The sequence below is a fragment of the Panulirus ornatus genome, chromosome 55 (assembly GCF_036320965.1).
Source record: "Panulirus ornatus isolate Po-2019 chromosome 55, ASM3632096v1, whole genome shotgun sequence".
In the NCBI taxonomy this organism is placed as follows: domain Eukaryota; kingdom Metazoa; phylum Arthropoda; class Malacostraca; order Decapoda; family Palinuridae; genus Panulirus; species Panulirus ornatus.
The window spans coordinates 31,254,633-31,274,035 of record NC_092278.1 but is presented as its reverse complement, the minus strand read 5'-3'; the positions used below and the strand labels follow the sequence as shown (position 1 = coordinate 31,274,035).

Here is a 19,403-nt window from a genome sequence, read left to right as displayed (position 1 = left end):
TATGCACGCATTCCGCCAATCCTCAGGCACCTCACCATGAGTCATACATACATTAAATAACCTTACCAACCAGTCAACAATACAGTCACCCCCTTTTTTAATAAATTCCACTGCAATACCATCCAAACCTGCTGCCTTGCCGGCTTTCATCTTCCGCAAAGCTTTTACTACCTCTTCTCTGTTTACCAAATCATTTTCCCTAACCCTCGCACTTTGCACACCACCTCGACCAAAACACCCTATATCTGCCACTCTATCATCAAACACATTCAACAAACCTTCAAAATACTCACTCCATCTCCTTCTCACATCACCACTACTTGTTATCACCTCCCCATTTGCGCCCTTCACTGAAGTTCCCATTTGCTCCCTTGTCTTACGCTTTTTATTTACCTCCTTCCAGAACATCTTTTTATTCTCCCTAAAATTTAATGATACTTTCTCACCCCAACTCTCATTTGCCCTTTTTTTCACCTCTTGCACCTTTCTCTTGACCTCATGTCTCTTTCTTTTATAAGTCTCCCACTCAATTGCATTTTTTTCCCTGCAAAAATCGTCCAAATGCCTCTCTCTTCTCTTTCACTAATACTCTTACTTCTTCATCCCACCACTAACTACCCTTTCTGATCAACCCACCTCCCACTCTTCTCATGCCACAAGCATCTTTTGCGCAATCCATCACTGATTCCCTAGATACATCCCATTCCTCCTCCACTCCCCTTACTTCCATTGTTCTCACCTTTTTCCATTCTGTACTCAGTCTCTCCTGGTACTTCCTCACACAGGTCTCCTTCCCAAGCTCACTTACTCTCACCACCCTCTTCACCCCAACATTCACTCTGTGAATCCATTGCTCCAAAACTGACTCATTTTCATTTGTCAACAGAGCTGTACAAGAAGATGACCCATTCACACGCATGAAGGAGGTAACAAGATGGTATCTTTCAGGATTCTACAAGAAGCCTAAAGGGCTAAAGAAGCCATACAATCCAATTCTTGGGGAAACATTTCGCTGCTATTGGAAACACACCAATGGATCACGGACTTTCTATGTTGCAGAGCAGGTAATTTGATTTTATGCTATAGCAAATAGTTTTTTGTAATGTTAACAAGCAGCACTCTCCTATAATAATGAATGATTGTGTCATGTCTCTTGTTGCTGAAGTCTATGTAAGAAATTGAATTTAAACGGGCATATAATGCTTTTAGTGTGATAGTTATAAAATTTTTGTACTCATGCATTACTCAAGTTCATGAATATTTCTTCAATTTTTAGTACACATATACTCTACGCATGGATGATGTTTCTCGTGATAAAATGCTCATATAGCAAATTAGTGGGTAGCGAATTTAATAGTATTTGGAGAATATAGTGGTGCATTCCCAATACCTTGCAGCTCCCACTTTTTCATTCCTGTTACAGAAAAAAATGTTCATACTTATTTGCTTCCCCTCAGAGTGCTACAAACAGATGAAGAATGGCCTCATTTGTTTGTATCCACTCTTATCCTTCATGTTTGATGCACCGAAACCAGATCCCTATAGCCATACTTCATAGACCTTTTCGTAGTTTATCCTAACCTCTTCATATGCCTTAATTCAACCCATTAACAACACATCACTCCTTTTATATCATACCACTCCAGTTTGCTCTTTCCTATGCATGCCTCACACCCTCTTGCATATTCAGTCCTCCATCACTCGAAGTATCTTTCACTCCATACTTCACCCTTCTCCTTACCCTTCTCTTTGTTCCCTCCAACTTCTGACATATTACCCTCTTTGTAATCCTCTCTTCAATCATCCTCTCTTCAAGTCCAAACACTATACGTCCCCTCTTTAAGGTTAGGATGCCCTCTTCAGCTTTCTAATGCATACTCTATTACCCTGTCATTTCTTTTTCAATCAAACCCTGACACACCACATAATGTCCTTAAACATTTCATATCCAACATAAGGGAGACTATTTTTTTTGTTTAGGGTCATTACTTTGAATCCAGACCTTTGCTTGGAAAATTTTATCATCACATATATAGACTTCTTTGACTTTACAGACAGTGACCTATCTTTTACACACTCCAAAGTGTGCTCAGAATTTTAGTCCCCTCACCCATCCTATGGCTTATTTCAGCTCCCATGTTTCCAACCACTTCTGTGTAGGCTCTTAGGTACATATCTAAAACACTGCATTCCACCAGATTCTCTCCACTTAAACTTTTGCTGAATTTTGCTGCTACTTGCTCACTCCAACTCTTATTTTTCCTCTTTTTCAGCCCCTTCACCTTCCATTTAACCTCCTGCCTTCTCTTGTACATCTCCTTTCCAACATGTAATGCCCTCACACCCCTTTTTTCTCATTCACAAGCAACCATTCTCTGCCCTTTTTCATTTACCAGCCTTGCAGCTTCCACATGCCAAACACTTGTCTCACACAACTGCACTGATTCCCTGAATACCTCCTATTCCTCACCCACCTCCAATCTTCATTTACTCCTACCTTTTGCCATTCACTACTCAGATCCTCTTGTATACTTTCACACACACCTCTTTTCCAAGCTCACTCTCTTCCACTACCCTCTTCCCACCCAAATCATATTCTTTTTTCCAAGATCCTCTACAGACCTTTAGCTTTGCCCCCACATGGTAATTATTGTACATCCCACCATCTCTCTCTCTCAGCACATTCACATCTGAGTCTTTTTTGCATGCACATCAACTAGTACCTAATCCAATAATGCCTGTTTTTGTCTGCTACTCACCATTTTCCCACATAATTTGGATGATGTGGTATACAAGGAGTGATTTGCCTATGAAGCAGATGAGGGAAACCACAGAAAGGTGTTTGGTTCCTGCTTGTGGATAGGGGGCTGTGGTTTTGATGCATTGCACATAACAGCTAAAGAGTGGATTAGAGCAAATGTGAAATATTTTTTTGTACCTGGCATTACCTTTAAGAATTGAGTCTACTACTACTGCTATACCTTTGCACTACCTTTGATAATTGTGAGTCAAGTACTACTATACTTTCAAAGATATCCATTTTTGCCCTCCTAGATAATGACGTTCTTCATTGCCCCTGAAACCTTTGCTCCATAACCAACCACATGACTCCCTTCTATTTATAATGTTCCAGTTGCCAACATTTCTGCTTCCAGATATCTAAAACACTTCACTTCCTCCAGCTTTTCTCCATTTAAACCCACACTCATTTGCCAACATTTCTGCTTCCAGATATCTAAAACACTTTACTTCCACCAGTTTCTCTTCATTCAAACCCACACTCCATCTAACCTGTTCCTCTACCTTGCTAAACCTAGTAACCATGCTTTTTCTTATATTTACTCTCAACTTCCTCCTTTCCTCCTTTCATAAACACTTCCAAACTCAGTCACCAACTCCTGCAGCTTCTCACTCGAATTTGTCACAGGGCCGTGTCATCAGCAAACAACAGTTGACACACTTCTCAGGCATTTCCCAGACCCCTTATCCCTTATAGACTGCATACTTGCCCTTCTCTCCGATACTCTTGCATTTATCTCTCTCACCATCCTGTCTTTAAACAAATTAAACAGCCATAGTGATGTCACACACCCCTGCCTCAGACCAACCTTCATGTGGAACGATTCACTCTCCTCTCATTCTATTTGTATATATTCCTTACACCCTTGATAAGAAATTCTCACTTCTTCTAGGATCTCTCTTCCCACACCATATGTTCTTCAAACCTTCCACAAGGCATTTCTATCATCCCAATCATGTTCTTTCTTCAGATTCACTAATGCCACATACAAATCCAAATGTTTCTTTAAGTATTTCTCACACATTCTTTGAAGCAAATTCCTGATCCACTCATCCTTTTCCACCTCTGAAACCTCTCTGTTCCTCCCAGTCTGACTATACTCACTCCTCTCTCCAAGACTTGCATTTACTTTTCTCACCACCCCATCCATAAACATCAAACAGCCTTGGTGACACCACACCCCTGCCACAGACCATACAACTTACCAGATACACATAACAAACTTACACCACTTTAGCTTCAACACTCACCTGTATCCCCCATGCTTTTATACAGTGGCACTATACATGCATTCTGTGAGTCCTCAGGCACCTGACCATGATTCATACATTGAAAACCCTAACAAACCATTCAACATCACATCACCCCCTTTCTTAAATTCAGCTGCATTACCATCCACTCCATCTGCCTTGCCACATTTCATCTTACTTAAGGCTTTCAGTACTTCTCTTTCTTCACCAAACCACTCTCCTTAACTCTCTCACTTTGCATACCACCCTTACCCAAACACTCTACATCTACTGCCTTATCAATAGACACATACAACATTCTTTCAAAATACTCACTTTATATATTCCTCACTTTACCACTACCTGTTAACACTTCCCAATTTGCCTTCTACAACGATGTCCAATTTGTTTTCTTTTTCTTTTTCATACCATTATTCTCTTCCAAATTATCATCTTGGAAGTTTGCTCATATTCAATCACCCACCTTTCATTTGCCTTATTTTTCAACCCCTGCACCTACCTCTTTAGCTCCTGCTGCTTTATCATATACATCTCCCATTCATTTGCATTCTCTGGAAGTATCATGCATATACCTCTCTTTCCTCTTTCACTAGCAACTTTACTTCATCATTCACTACTCATTACTCTTTCTTTTTAATCTGCCCAGCTCCCACATTATGCATGCCACATGCATCGCTTACACGTGCCAGCTTTGCTTCCCAAAATACTTCCCATTCTTCACCCACTTTGCTTACTCTCTTCTTTTGCCATGCTACACATAATCTTTCATGATATTTTTTCATAGGGGTTTCTTTTTTTTCGTTCACTTACTTTCACCACTCTCTTTCTCACCCATAAAGTTTACTCTCCAAAAACCTCTACTAATCTTCTCCCAGTCTTCCACTAGGTAATGATCAGATATTCCACCAGTTTTCCCTCTCAGCACATTCACACACACTTTTGTTCATGTATCATTTAGTATGTATTCCAGTAATGCTTGCTGACCATCTTTCCTCCTCATGTATGAATACTTGTGTATGTCTGTCTTTTTAAACCAGGTATTCCCAATCACCAATCCTTTTTCTGGACACTACTCTACAAGCTGTTTACCATTTCCATTTATAGTTCTGAATACCCATGCATCCCTATTATACCCTCAACAGCCACATTGCTCAACTTTGTATTTCAATCACCCATCACTAATATTTGGCCTCTTGCATCAAGACTGCTGGAAGTGTAACTCAGCTGTTCCCAAAACACTTGTCTCTTGTGCTCTTTCTTCTCATAGCGAGATGCATAAGCTCTGATAATCATTCATCTCTTGCAGTCCCATTTTACACTCAGTCACATGCTTCCATAACCACTTCTTTAGAAGGGTTACCCTTCTTTACCTCTTGTCGTATCACTAGCCCCTGACTTACTCTTAAGACATTTTTGAACCATTCTTCTTTACCCATGAACTTTGTTTCATTCAAAACCAGAATATCCATGTTTCTTTCCTCAAACACTACTTATCTCTATACATCACTTTTTCTTTCTCTTATACTTTTCCACAATTTCCTGTGTTGGCAAGGAAGTGTCAGGAACAGGTAAAGAAAGGCTGCATTTGTTCACATCCATTCTCAAGCTGCCATGTGCTTTGCACCAAAACCACCGCCTTTAGAGATGTCAAGGACCACAGTAAAAGATCACCAGAGGACTTTCCAAAGCAAAAGCTGTACAGGTGATTTGAAATAAAGTAATCAGATTCTTTGTCTTGAAGAAAGTGAGATTAAGCAGAGCTTTGAAGACTATATAGTTAGTAGAAATAAGAGCAGTGGGGCAATCGATGGAAAGGGTAGAAGTATAAACCTTATTGGGGATAGGCAGGCCTAAGACATGGTTTCCGAAGAGAGGAAGGTGTGTGTTGTAAGACAGAGGTGAAACAAGTGAACAAAGGTCAGAGTTAGCTCAGAGACACTCTCTTTTCTGATGCAAGGAGGAATGCCATTGGCCACCTCAAGCTGGAAAAGAATTAGAAGACTTTGTGCAAGAAAATATGAGAGGTCATAGGCTTATTAGGAGGAAGTGGAGGGATGTTGAGATATGAGGTTCATTTGGAGGAGTTTGGAGAGAGAGAGAGAATGAAACGTGGCGTTATCCAAAGAAGAGTAAGAAGAAACAAGTCAAAAAATTACAGCTTCATCAGTTGGAGATATTTATAGATTTGTCAGATAAGTCAGGTTTGAGAAGGGGAAGAAAGGTTGAATTACATCATGGTAGCATTGAAATGTAGTTATGTTGTTTAGTTGATTTATAAAACTTTAGCATAGCTGTTAAACCATCAAGAGCATGAAAAAAAAGAAATGTCGACTGATTGTACTATTCAGCGTGATAGGATAGCATAGCAGAGATTTAACATCTGGTTTTGATTTATGTAACTAAGTGGGACAACAGTTCTGTGCTCTGAGGGTTTCTTTAATCTGTGGCCATTAACACAAAGGCCAATTCAGGGTATACCAAAGTGAAGAACACCCTTCCAATCCTGCCCAGTGCCTGGCATTCAGCATGGGCTTTTTTTTTCTTTTTTTGTCAGGCAAATTAGTTAGTTAATGGCCTGGTTCTAGGACTGCTCTGATATCTACTTCATATTTGTTCACTTTTGTACCTGAAGATATGTTGATACTCTCTGTATTTCAGGTATCTCATCACCCTCCAGTATCTGCACTCTATGTAACCAATAGACAAGAGGGGTTTTCCATTACTGCTACAGTTTTAGCAAAATCTAAATTTTATGGTAAGTGGTTTTATGATGTTATGCCACACACTCTTTAGTACATTAATCAGATAATAATTCTCTTGTATGTATATGTAATGCATTTCTGCTTGGTTCCAGACAAAACTGAAGGATAAGATTTACATATATAAAAAGGTACTTAGGAATGCCCACATGCACACACACATGCACATATGCACACACACATGTACATGAGTCTCACACACACACACACACACACACACACACACAAACCTGGTATAGGCTAGGGTGTGTGTGTGTGTGTGTGTGTGTGTGTGTATCCATACATGGGAGTAAAAGACACGGTACATTTATACAGGTGTAAGAGACAGGGCAATACATGTATAGAACTCCCCCAATAATGCAGTTAGTAATCACACAAACATGAAGTAGATAGTATTCAAGAGTTAGGGCCCCACAAAAGTAAAACTTCCACCCCAGACAGCACAAATAGGTAATTACAAATATGTGAGCAGATATGGTTAGATTTGATAGTAAGCCATCTACCCAGAAAGTACTAAGACAGACCAAGAAACTCAAAAACAAGATGAAATTCACAAACTGAAATTTACTATTCATGCAGCTTGACAGACTAAAGGAAGAAAAGGAAAAAGAAACTAAAGGAAGAAAGGGAAAAAGAAAAGAATGCTGTCAGAAGGCTAAAAATGGAAGACACTGTTTCGTCAGCAAACAACCATTTTACTTCCCAGGCACACTCACCCCATGTGGACTACATTCTCACCTGTCTCCAAAATCCTTGTATTTACCACCCTTACTACTCAATCCATGAAAAAATTAAACACCCCACTGCCACAGAATATCCTCTCCTGGAACCACTAACACTTCCTTCTACCTACTTGCACACATGCCTTACCCTCTTGATTGAAATTTCTCAGTGGTTCTAGTAGTTTTCCTCATACTCCTTGTATTCATCAGAATTCCACAAGGCATCTTGGTGAACCTTTTCAGTTCCTCTCTCAGTTCAGACCTGTGCAGCATTTTGGAGTTGGGAAGCGGTAACCTTGTAAAATTAGTAGGGCTGAAACACAGTCTCCTCATATTTGTCTAAGATTAACTGTTTCCATCTGTTCAGTTTTGAAATACCATAATTCAACTTTGTAATAATATAGATGCTTTAATTATTTTTCTTGTAAGCTGCTGTTTCATATCTACAATTTCATATCTACAAGGATTTTATTCCCAAAGTATGGAATACTGTTCACACACCTGGGATGGATCATCATCCACCTCTGTGTTAACTAGAGAAAAATCAGATCCCTTCTGTCTCATTAATTCTCCTGGCATCACCAAACCGCTCTCCCTGACCCTCTCACTTTGCATACTACCCTGACCCAAACACCCTACATTTGCCACTCTATCACCAAACACATTTAACAATCCTCCAAAATACTCACTCTATCCCCTCCTCGATCCATCACTACCTCTTATTACTTCCCTTTTTGCTCCCTTTACTGATGTCCCCATTTGTTCTCTTGTCTTTTGCACATTATTTACCTCCATCCAAAACATCTTTTTACTCTCCCTAAAGTTAAATGATACTCATTCACCCCATCTCTCATTTGTCCTCTTTTTCAGCCCCTGCATCTTTTTCTTATACATCTCCCAATCGTTTGTGTTCCTTTCTTGTAAGTATTGGCCAAATGCCTCTTTTTTGTCTTTCACAAGCAACTTTACTTCTTCATCCCACAGCTCTACCACTTTTAATCTGCCTACCACTCACCTTTCGCATGTCACATGCATCTCTTTCTCACATCATCGCTGCTTCCATAGATACCTCTCATTACTCACCCCTTCCCCTCACTTCATTTGCTCTCACCTTTTACCATTCTACTCTCAGTCTTTCCTAGTATTTCTTCTCAAGTGTCCTTTCCAAGCTCACTTACGCTCACCGTTCTCTTCTACCCAACATTGTCTCCTCTTTTTCGAAAACCTCTACAAAGCTTCACCCTCGCCTCCACAAGGTAGTGATCAGACATCGCACCAGCTGCCCCTCTCAGCACATTTACATCCAGAAGTCTGTCTTTTGCATGTCTGTCAATTAATACATAATCTAATAATGCCCTTTGACCATCTCCTCTATTCACATATGTACACTTGTGTGTATATCTTTTTAAACCAGGGATTCCTAATCATGAGTCTTTTTTCAGTGCACAACTCCACAAGGTCTTCACTATCTCCATTCATAACACTGAATACCCCATGTCCTCTAATTATACCCTCAACTGCCACATTACTTATTTATATTTATTTATTTTGCTTTGTCGCTGTCTACCACATTAGCGAGGTAGCGCAAGGAAACAGGCGAAAGAATGGCCCAACCCACCCACATACACATGTATATACATACACATCCACACATGCAAATATACGTACCTATACATCTCAACGTATACATATATATACAAACACAGACATATACATATATACACATGCACATAATTCATACTGTCTGCCTTTATTCATTCCCATCGCCACCCCGCCACACATGAAAATAACCACCCCCTCCCCCCAAATGTGTGCGTGGTAGCGCTAGGGAAAGACAACAAAGGCCACTTTTGTTCACATTCAGTCTCTAGCTGTCATGTGATAATGCAATTAATACCCAGTCTCATGCACCAAAACTGCTGACACACTCACTTAACTGCTCCCAAGACACTTACCTCCCATGATCTTTCTTCTCATGACCAGGTGCATAAGCACTGATAATCACCCATCTCTTCCCATCCACTTTCAGTTTTACCTACATCAATCTAGAACTATAAGCTTATATTCTATGAAATTTTTTTGAACTAAAGCTTATATTATATGAAATTTTTGTGAGCTGTTTGTCAATCTGATCAGATTTACTAAAGGTAATGAATGTATTATTTATCTGATTATTTACTCAATAATTTCATTGATGTAACTCTCAGCATATTTATAGTTATTTTTTTCTTTCATAGGTAACTCGACCTCTGCTATATTGGATGGCAATGTTCTGCTAACATTACTACCTCGAGGAGAAGATTATGTCATGAACATGCCATATGCCCATTGTAAGGGCATCCTAATGGGAACACTTACCATGGAACTTGGTGGAAAAGTCACTGTAGATTGTGAAAAGACCTGGATATAGAACAGAATTGGAGTTTAAGTTACGGGTAAGAGAACTTCTTATTTGTTGAGTTGATCTATGGTAGGATGACTTGAATTATAAATTTCTCTCCTCTATGGCCTACCCTATTGATATGAGTGATTCTTTAGGATATTTTCATGGAAATTGGGGTTTAGAACCTTTTATCGCCTCCACTTTTTCCACTGAGGAAAGTACTGACTTTCCATACCCTTTGCTGTTGACTCATTCATGGTAGCAGCAATTTTTCATTTCAGGCCAGCCTTCAGCCAATCAGACAACCACAGAAATCATGCCATTGACCTTCTCCTCCTGGCCATCAGTCAGCATAGAATTCTCTTTGATCACTCATTGATAAGACTTCTACTAGCAGACTGGCTTTTTTCCAATCCATGGATTTAATGTATTTACATTATTATATTATACTTAATCGCTGTCTCCCGCATTAGTGAGATAGCACAAGTAAAGAGACAAAAGATTGGCCCAACCCACCCACATACATATATATATATATAATTTTTTTTTTTTTTTTTTTTTTTTTTTTTTTTTGGTCGCTGTCTCCTGCGTTTGCGAGGTAGCGCAAGAAAACAGACGAAAGAAATGGCCCAACCCACCCCCATACACATGCCTTGATTCAATCCACTGACAGCACGTCAACCCCGGTATACCACATCGCTCCAATTCACTCTATTCTTTGCCCTCCTTTCACCCTCCTGCATGTTCAGGCCCCGATCACTCAAAATCTTTTTCACTCCATCTTTCCACCTCCAATTTGGTCTCCCTCTTCTCCTCGTTCCCTCCACCTCCAACACATATATCCTCTTGGTCAATCTTTCCTCACTCATTCTCTCCATGTGACCAAACCATTTCAAAACACCCTCTTCTGCTCTCTCAACCACGCTCTTTTTATTTCCACACATCTCTCTTACCCTTACGTTACTTACTCGATCAAACCACCTCACACCACACATTGTCCTCAAACATCTCATTTCCAGCACATCCATCCTCCTGCGCACAACTCTATCCATAGTCCACGCCTCGCAACCATACAACATTGTTGGAACCACTATTCCTTCAAACATACTCATTTTTGCTTTCCGAGATAATGTTCTCGACTTCCACACATTCTTCAAGGCTCCCAGAATTTTCGCCTCCTCCCCCACCCTATGATCCACTTCCGCTTCCATGGTTCCATCCGCTGCCAGATCCACTCCCAGATATCTAAAACACTTCACTTCCTCCAGTTTTTCTCCATTCAAACTCACCTCCCAATTGACTTGACCCTCAACCCTACTGTACCTAATAACCTTGCTCTTATTCACATTTACTCTTAACTTTCTTCTTTCACACACTTTACCAAACTCAGTCACCAGCTTCTGCAGTTTCTCACATGAATCAGCCACCAGCGCTGTATCATCAGCGAACAACAACTGACTCACTTCCCAAGCTCTCTCATCCCCAACAGACTTCATACTTGCCCCTCTTTCCAAAACTCTTGCTTTCACCTCCCTAACAACCCCATCCATAAACAAATTAAACAACCATGGAGACATCACACACCCCTGCTGCAAACCTATATATATATATCTTTTTTTCTTTTTTTTTTTTGCTTTGTCGCCGTCTCCCGCGTTTGCGAGGTAGCGCAAGGAAACAGACGAAGGAAATGGCCCAACCCACCCCCATACACATGTATATACATACGTCCACACACGCAAATATACATACCTACACAGCTTTCCATGGTTTACCCCAGACGCTTCACATGCCCTGCTTCAATCCACTGACAGCACGTCAACCCCGGTATACCACATCGCTCCAATTCACTCTGTTCCTTGCCCTCCTTTCACCCTCATGCATGCTCAGGCCCCGATCACACAAAATCTTTTTCACTCCATCTTTCCACCTCCAATTTGGTCTCCCTCTTCTCCTTGTTCCCTCCACCTCCGACACATATATCCTCTTGGTCAATCTTTCCTCACTCATCCTCTCCATGTGCCCAAACCACTTCAAAACACCCTCTTCTGCTCTCTCAACCACGCTCTTTTTATTTCCACACATCTCTCTTACCCTTACGTTACTCACTCGATCAAACCACCTCACACCACACATTGTCCTCAAACATCTCATTTCCAGCACATCCATCCTCCTGCGCACAACTCTATCCATAGCCCATGCCTCGCAACCATACAACATTGTTGGAACCACTATTCCTTCAAACATACCCATTTTTGCTTTCCGAGATAATGTTCTCGACTTCCACACATTCTTCAAGGCCCCCAGGATTTTCGCCCCCTCCCCCACCCTATGATCCACTTTCGCTTCCATGGTTCCATCCGCTGCCAGATCCACTCCCAGATATCTAAAACACTTCACTTCCTCCAGTTTTTCTCCATTCAAACTCACCTCCCAATTGACTTGACCCTCAACCCTACTGTACCTAATAACCTTGCTCTTATTCACATTTACTCTTAACTTTCTTCTTCCACACACTTTTCCAAACTCAGTCACCAGCTTCTGCAGTTTCTCACATGAATCAGCCACCAGCGCTGTATCATCAGCGAACAACAACTGACTCATTTCCCAAGCTCTCTCATCCCCAACAGACTTCATACTTGCCCCTCTTTCCAAAACTCTTGCATTTACCTCCCTAACAACCCCATCCATAAACAAATTAAACAACCATGGAGACATCACACACCCCTGCCGCAAACCTACATTCACTGAGAACCAATCACTTTCCTCTCTTCCTACACGTACACATGCCTTACATCCTCGATAAAAACTTTTCACTGCTTCTAACAACTTTCCTCCCACACCATATATTCTTAATACCTTCCACAGAGCATCTCTATCAACTCTATCATATTTTTAAATGATATATATATATATATATATATATATATATATATATTTTTTTTTTTTTTTTTTTCATACTATTCGCCATTTCCCGCGATAGCGAGGTAGCGTTAAGAACAGAGGACTGGGCCTTTGAGGGAATACCCTCACCTGGCCCCCTTCTCTGTTCCTTCTTTTGGAAAATTAAAATAAAAAAATGAGAGGGGAGGATTTCCAGCCCCCCGCTCCCTTCCCTTTTAGTCGCCTTCTACGACACGCAGGGAATACGTGGGAAGTGTTCTTTCTCCCCTATCCCCAGGGATAATATATATATATATATATATATATATATATATATATATATATATATATATATATATATATATATATATTATCCCTGGGGATAGGGGATTTAGAATACATCCCACGTATTCCCTGCGTGTCGTAGAAGGCGACTAAAAGGGGAGGGAGCGGGGGGCTGGAAATCCTCCCCTCTCTCTTTTTTTCTTTTTAATTTTCCAAAAGAAGGGATTTTTGGGGTGATTTTATTTTTCAGTTGAGCTGCAGATAGGGCAGGTTTTTCAACACATGCTTTATCAGGTTATCAGTCACCTTACTGGTCTTTTTAGGTTGACCTAACCCAGCTTTCACAGAGGATTGACATTCAAATGAAGCCCATGAGCCAAGGCAACAAATATTAGGATGATGGATTGGATTCTCCCAGTACATTATGAAATATCACTTGCAAACATATATTCTTGCTTCCAAGCTAGAAATGGGCCTTTTCTCTCAGGGATAACTTCTTAGGACCCATGGTTAGTTACTGGTAGAGGAAAAATATCACCCAGAACAGAAACACAAAAAATATCATGAAACACAATGGCAGCTGGCTAAAGTTATATCCTTTCACTGTCAATAACTCAAAATAACTTGAGGTGGCAAATCATGTTCTGCTGACTTTGAAGATGGTACCATGCTACTAGACATAAAGAAGCTATAGGATTTATTCTGCCAGTAAAACCTGACTTATCAACCGCATTTCAAATGGTAATCATCATATTTTTTGCAGGGACATTACAATTACTATTGAAACTTATACTATTCCTTCTGGCAGCCGAGATTGAATATGCTCATCTTTGAATATGGTTCCATTCACTGCTACTTCTAATTTTCTATTGGTTAAAAACCCTTTAGTTTGTAGTTCTGACAGTATTGTGTGGGTCTGTGTCTTGGCCCTTGAATGCAAGGGAAAAGGCATTTCCGTTGGAAATGAAATGCCTTTGGACAGTCTGTGATGTGTGATAGGTTGATCATGTAATTAATGACAGTGTAAGAGTGAGATGTGGTAGCAAGCTCAGTTTGATTGAAAGAGCAGTCCATGCTTTGCTGAAATGGTTTGGATATATAGAAAGGATAAGAGAAGAGAGACTGGCTAAGAGGATCTACTTATTAGAAGTGGAGGGAGCAGTGGGGAAGCTGAGATCAAGGAGATGGAAGGATGGAGTGAAAGAGGCTTTTGGGTATATTGTGGTCTGATCATGCAGGAGGGTAAGAGACAGAATTAAAAGGAGTGATGTGGTATTGTATACACAGGGCTGCTTTCAGTGGGCAAGAGACAGAATTAAAAGGAATGATGTGGTATAGTATACACAGGGTTGATTTCAGTGGGATGAACTAGGGTTTATGAAGTAGTTAGGGAAAACCACAAAATGGTCAGTGGAGCTTAACTGTAGATGACATGCTCTGGTGTCAGTGTATTATACATAAGTGCTAAAGAGTGGATATGAGCTAATGAAGTTGTTGTTTTTCTGTTCCTACCTTCTTCAGGTAGGAAACGAGCGAGGGTGAAAGGGATTTTCAGCCATTTTTCCTATTCTACCCCTAATATTTTGTTCTGCAACTTTGTATGGTAAAAATATGTAGCTCACTTTGTCATATGCACATAGCGAGTTGTAATAAGATAGTATCCATTCTCTTTAATTACAATATAATTTTGCAGATGTCAGTGTAATGAACTTGGAGTTTTGAGTGTATAGTTTTACTTTGTACAGATCCATGCTAAGCTTTATTTATGTAATTGTTGTAAACCCTGTGTTTCAGAGTTATAAATGATGCCAGGGTATTTGGTTTAAGCTGTTCTGGGACAAGCTCTGATCATCCTTTGTGTATGCCATCTGCTTTACTGGATTGATCACTGCTTTTTCTTAATAACTTTTGTCTTAATAACATCATTTAAATTTTTGCTAATGCCATATTTGTTCTGAGTGCTCTTTAAGTTGATTTGTTGTCTTATTTACATTACTTTCATATTTATGTGGCATGCATATCATACTGAATAGACATTGCATCATTTACATTTTTTTTTTCTTATTCTGGACACTTAGTTGATATTTTTTAAGTGCTGATTTTATATTTTTCTCCTACTTCAAAAGGCCTAGTATTCAATTTCATATTTTTCTCCCATTTCAGAAGGCTCAATATTCAATTTTTTTTATTCTTTTCATTATTCATGGATGTGAATAGTTACTCTTGGATTTTGCTTTATGCTTTATATCACTTTCTCCTCATTTCTTCTATGTGACTCCATAATGTATTTGTATTAGCATTTCTCACTTTTTCTTCCAGCCCTAATATCTTTTCTCTGCCTTTTGCTTATTCTTTCATTCTTTTCTATTCTTTATTTTATTTATTATACTTTGTCGCTGTCTCCTGTGTTAGCGAGGGAGCGCAAGGAAACAGACGAAAGAATGGACCAACCTACCCACATACACATGTATATACATACACATCCACACACGCACATATGCATACCTATTTATCTCAACGTATATATATACACACACAGACATATACATATATACATACACATGTACATAATTCATACTGCCTGCCCTTATTCATTCCCGTCGCCACCCCACCACACATAAAATGAAACCCCCTCCCCCGCATGTGCATGAGGTAGTGCTAGGAAAAGACAACAGAGGCCACATTTGTTCACACTCAGTCTCAAGCTGTCATGTATAATGCACCGAAACCACAGCTCCCTTTCCACATCCAGGCCCCACAAAACTTTCCATGGCTTACCCCAGACGCTTCGCATGCCTCGGTTCAATCCATTGACAGCATGTCAACCCCGGTATACCACATCGTTCCAATTCACTCTATTCCTTACTCGCCTTTCACCCTCCATCTCTCCACCTCCAATTTGGTCTCCCACTTCTCGTTTCCTCCACCTCTGACACATATATCCTCTTTGTCAATCTTTCCTCACTTATTCTCTCCATGTGACCAAACCATTCCAAAACGACCTCTTCTGCTCTCTCAACCACACTCTTTTTATTACCACATATCTCTCTTACCCTTTCATTACTTACTTGATCAAAGCACCTCACACCAGATATTGTCCTCAAACATCTCATTTCCAGGACATCCACCCTCCTCTGCACAACTCTATCTATAGCCCATGCTATTCTATTCATATATTAATTTTCATCTCATGGTATCATTTGTTTTATTTTGTTTTCCTCTTTACATGATATATATCCTTTAATCATATATCCTATTCTCTTGTAAAACTGTTGTGTAATACTTTGTAGTACTGCTGTTGAAGATCTTATTTTGTTAGGGAGGTAAATGCAAGAGTTTTGGAAAGAGGGGCAAGTATGAAGTCTGTTGGGGATGAGAGAGCTTGGGAAGTGAGTCAGTTGTTGTTCGCTGATGATACAGCGCTGGTGGCTGATTCATGTGAGAAACTGCAGAAGCTGGTGACTGAGTTTGGAAAAGTGTGTGGAAGAAGAAAGTTAAGAGTAAATGTGAATAAGAGCAAGGTTATTAGGTACAGTAGGGTTGAGGGTCAAGTCAATTGGGAGGTGAGTTTGAATGGAGAAAAACTGGAGGAAGTGAAGTGTTTTAGATATCTGGGAGTGGATCTGGCAGCGGATGGAACCATGGAAGCGGAAGTGGATCATAGGGTGGGGGAGGGGGCGAAAATCCTGGGGGCCTTGAAAAATGTGTGGAAGTCGAGAACATTATCTCGGAAAGCAAAAATGGGTATGTTTGAAGGAATAGTGGTTCCAACAATGTTGTATGGTTGCGAGGCGTGGGCTATGGATAGAGTTGTGCGCAGGAGGATGGATGTGCTGGAAATGAGATGTTTGAGGACAATGTGTGGTGTGAGGTGGTTTGATCGAGTGAGTAACGTAAGGGTAAGAGAGATGTGTGGAAATAAAAAGAGCGTGGTTGAGAGAGCAGAAGAGGGTGTTTTGAAGTGGTTTGGGCACATGGAGAGGATGAGTGAGGAAAGATTGACCAAGAGGATATATGTGTCGGAGGTGGAGGGAACAAGGAGAAGAGGGAGACCAAATTGGAGGTGGAAAGATGGAGTGAAAAAGATTTTGTGTGATCGGGGCCTGAACATGCAGGAGGGTGAAAGGAGGGCAAGGAATAGAGTGAATTGGAGCGATGTGGTATACCGGGGTTGACGTGCTGTCAGTGGATTGAAGCAAGGCATGTGAAGCATCTGGGGTAAACCATGGAAAGCTGTGTAGGTATGTATATTTGCGTGTGTGGACGTATGTATATACATGTGTATGGGGGGGGGGGTTGGGCCATTTCTTTCGTCTGTTTCCTTGCGCTACCTCGCAAACGCGGGAGACAGCGACAAAGTATGATAAATAAATAAATATTTGCTGTCATAATTACACCACTCTTTGTCTAAATATAAATGTACGTTCCTCCACCGCAGCAATCTGTATATCTTCATCTATTTATATTCACTAGTTTGCAGTTTTTTTAAATGTCATGAGCTGAGAAGTTTGTTTTTAACTTAAATGTCTATTATGAGTATGATATTTTTCATAAAAAGGATGTTGATTGTATTACTCTTTCTTTTTGGTTTGTGGATCACTTGAATTAGGTTGAATATTTCACTTATATCTATTACTTTTAATTATGTCATTTGTGTTATTGTTTTTTTTAGTTTGTGGATGACTTGAATAGATTGAATGTTTCACATATATCTAACTTTTTTTATCTATTTCCTTTCACCAGCCAAACTATTGTTTACTGTTTGACTCATATCTGCATCCATAATTTGATCCTTTTGTTTTTAACCCATTTAGCACAGCTAGAATTAAAGCACAGCTAGAATTAAAGTCTTATGACTAATTTATTGGTAATTCATGTTGTCCATATTTTTCAATAACTCTTCTACTTTTGTTAGTATTCCATTCAACTTCTTCATTTTACTTTGGTTTTCAGAAGAAACTAGTCTTGGATGAGAGTAGGAAAAAAGGTGTTTTGGAATTTGAGAAACATTTTGTATGACAATATCTCTGTTCAGATTGGATTGACCTTCCTTTTTAGGGAATTAGGTATGCCACCATACCATGGTCCAGAATATGTGCCACAGTCATGATAGGTCCTTTACTTACTTTTTCCTTGGATTTTTCTTGAAGTCCATCATGTGGGTATGATCTAGGATGTTGCAGGGCTCTATCCATGAGTGAAATATGAAGAATTTGAAGGATGAAAACTATCTCTCTGCCATAGGTAGAACGGGATGAGGATCCATTTATTTTCCCTTCCCTTCCTTCCCAATTTTGCTTTTGAAAAACTATTTCTTGACTCCTCATAGTAACAGTTGTGAAGCACAGACATTAGTTGTTAGTCATTGAATGAGCTTTGTACTACCACACCCCCATGCCATGATGTCAGACCAGACCAGGTGGGTTGGACTATAGCTATTGATTCCCAATAAATGAACATCAGCCGTCTTCATATATATGATGAAGTTTAGTTGGGTTAAAAACTCATGAATACACCTTATTTTGAAAGTAAAATGGTGTTTAACCACCCAGCCAAGCAAGTGTTCTTTAAAATGCATGTAGGGATTTATCTTTGGTAGAGAAGATATTTTATCCTTCAAAACCTTTGTATTCTTGATCAGGTGTTTATGCCATCTGTTGTATTTATGATACGTGAGAGATGACTTTGTTAGTGCTTATTAAAAATCTTTACTTTTCTAAGAAATCTGGTTTTTGAATGTCTTATTTTGTGTTACTTTTCATATATATAGAGAGGTAGTAGTTGGTAGACAGACTGACCAGGGAAGTTTATTACCAGCACTGCTCGCCTGGGTATTAGGAGGGTTAGTGATGGCTGCATTGTGAGCCAGCACTTCAATGTTTGTCAGGTTGCGCTCCCCTGATTCAGGTATCTGTCTTTTCTTTTTGCCCCACTCACAAATGGACTGCTGGCATTCCAACCACAAACATAACACTTCACAACATTCAACTTGCACAACTCACTTTTCATAACTGTAGATTTTCTTGTGGTGAGCATTATGCACTGGCCTTTCCTTTGGCAAAATGGTTGGAGCAATAAATAGAAGTAGTCGGTAGGAACATTAGACAAGAGCGTTAGGTTGAAACATTGGATAGAAGTAGTTGTTAGGAACATAAGGTAGGAACATTGAGTAGAAATAGTGGCTTGGAACATTAGGCAGAAACACTAGGTAGGAGTAGTCAGTAGGAACATTAGGTAGGAGCCTTTGAGAACACTGCACTAGAGTTGCACTCTGCCAGTGGCCTGTTAGGAGTGAGGCACTAGGGCTAAGAATCAGCACTGGAG

The 19,403-nt window shown here is 39.9% G+C and overlaps 1 protein-coding gene across 1 annotated transcript in view; it reads left to right on the top strand.

Annotated features, from left to right (window-relative positions):
* Orp8 (Oxysterol-binding protein-related protein 8) overlaps window positions 1–19,403 on the top strand; it is a 446,356-nt gene that overhangs the window by 402,432 nt on the left and 24,521 nt on the right. The window contains 4 exon segments of the mRNA XM_071692826.1: window positions 887–1,064; window positions 6,709–6,805; window positions 9,769–9,932; window positions 9,934–9,966. Coding sequence (XP_071548927.1) covers window positions 887–1,064; window positions 6,709–6,805; window positions 9,769–9,932; window positions 9,934–9,966 — 472 coding nt within the window.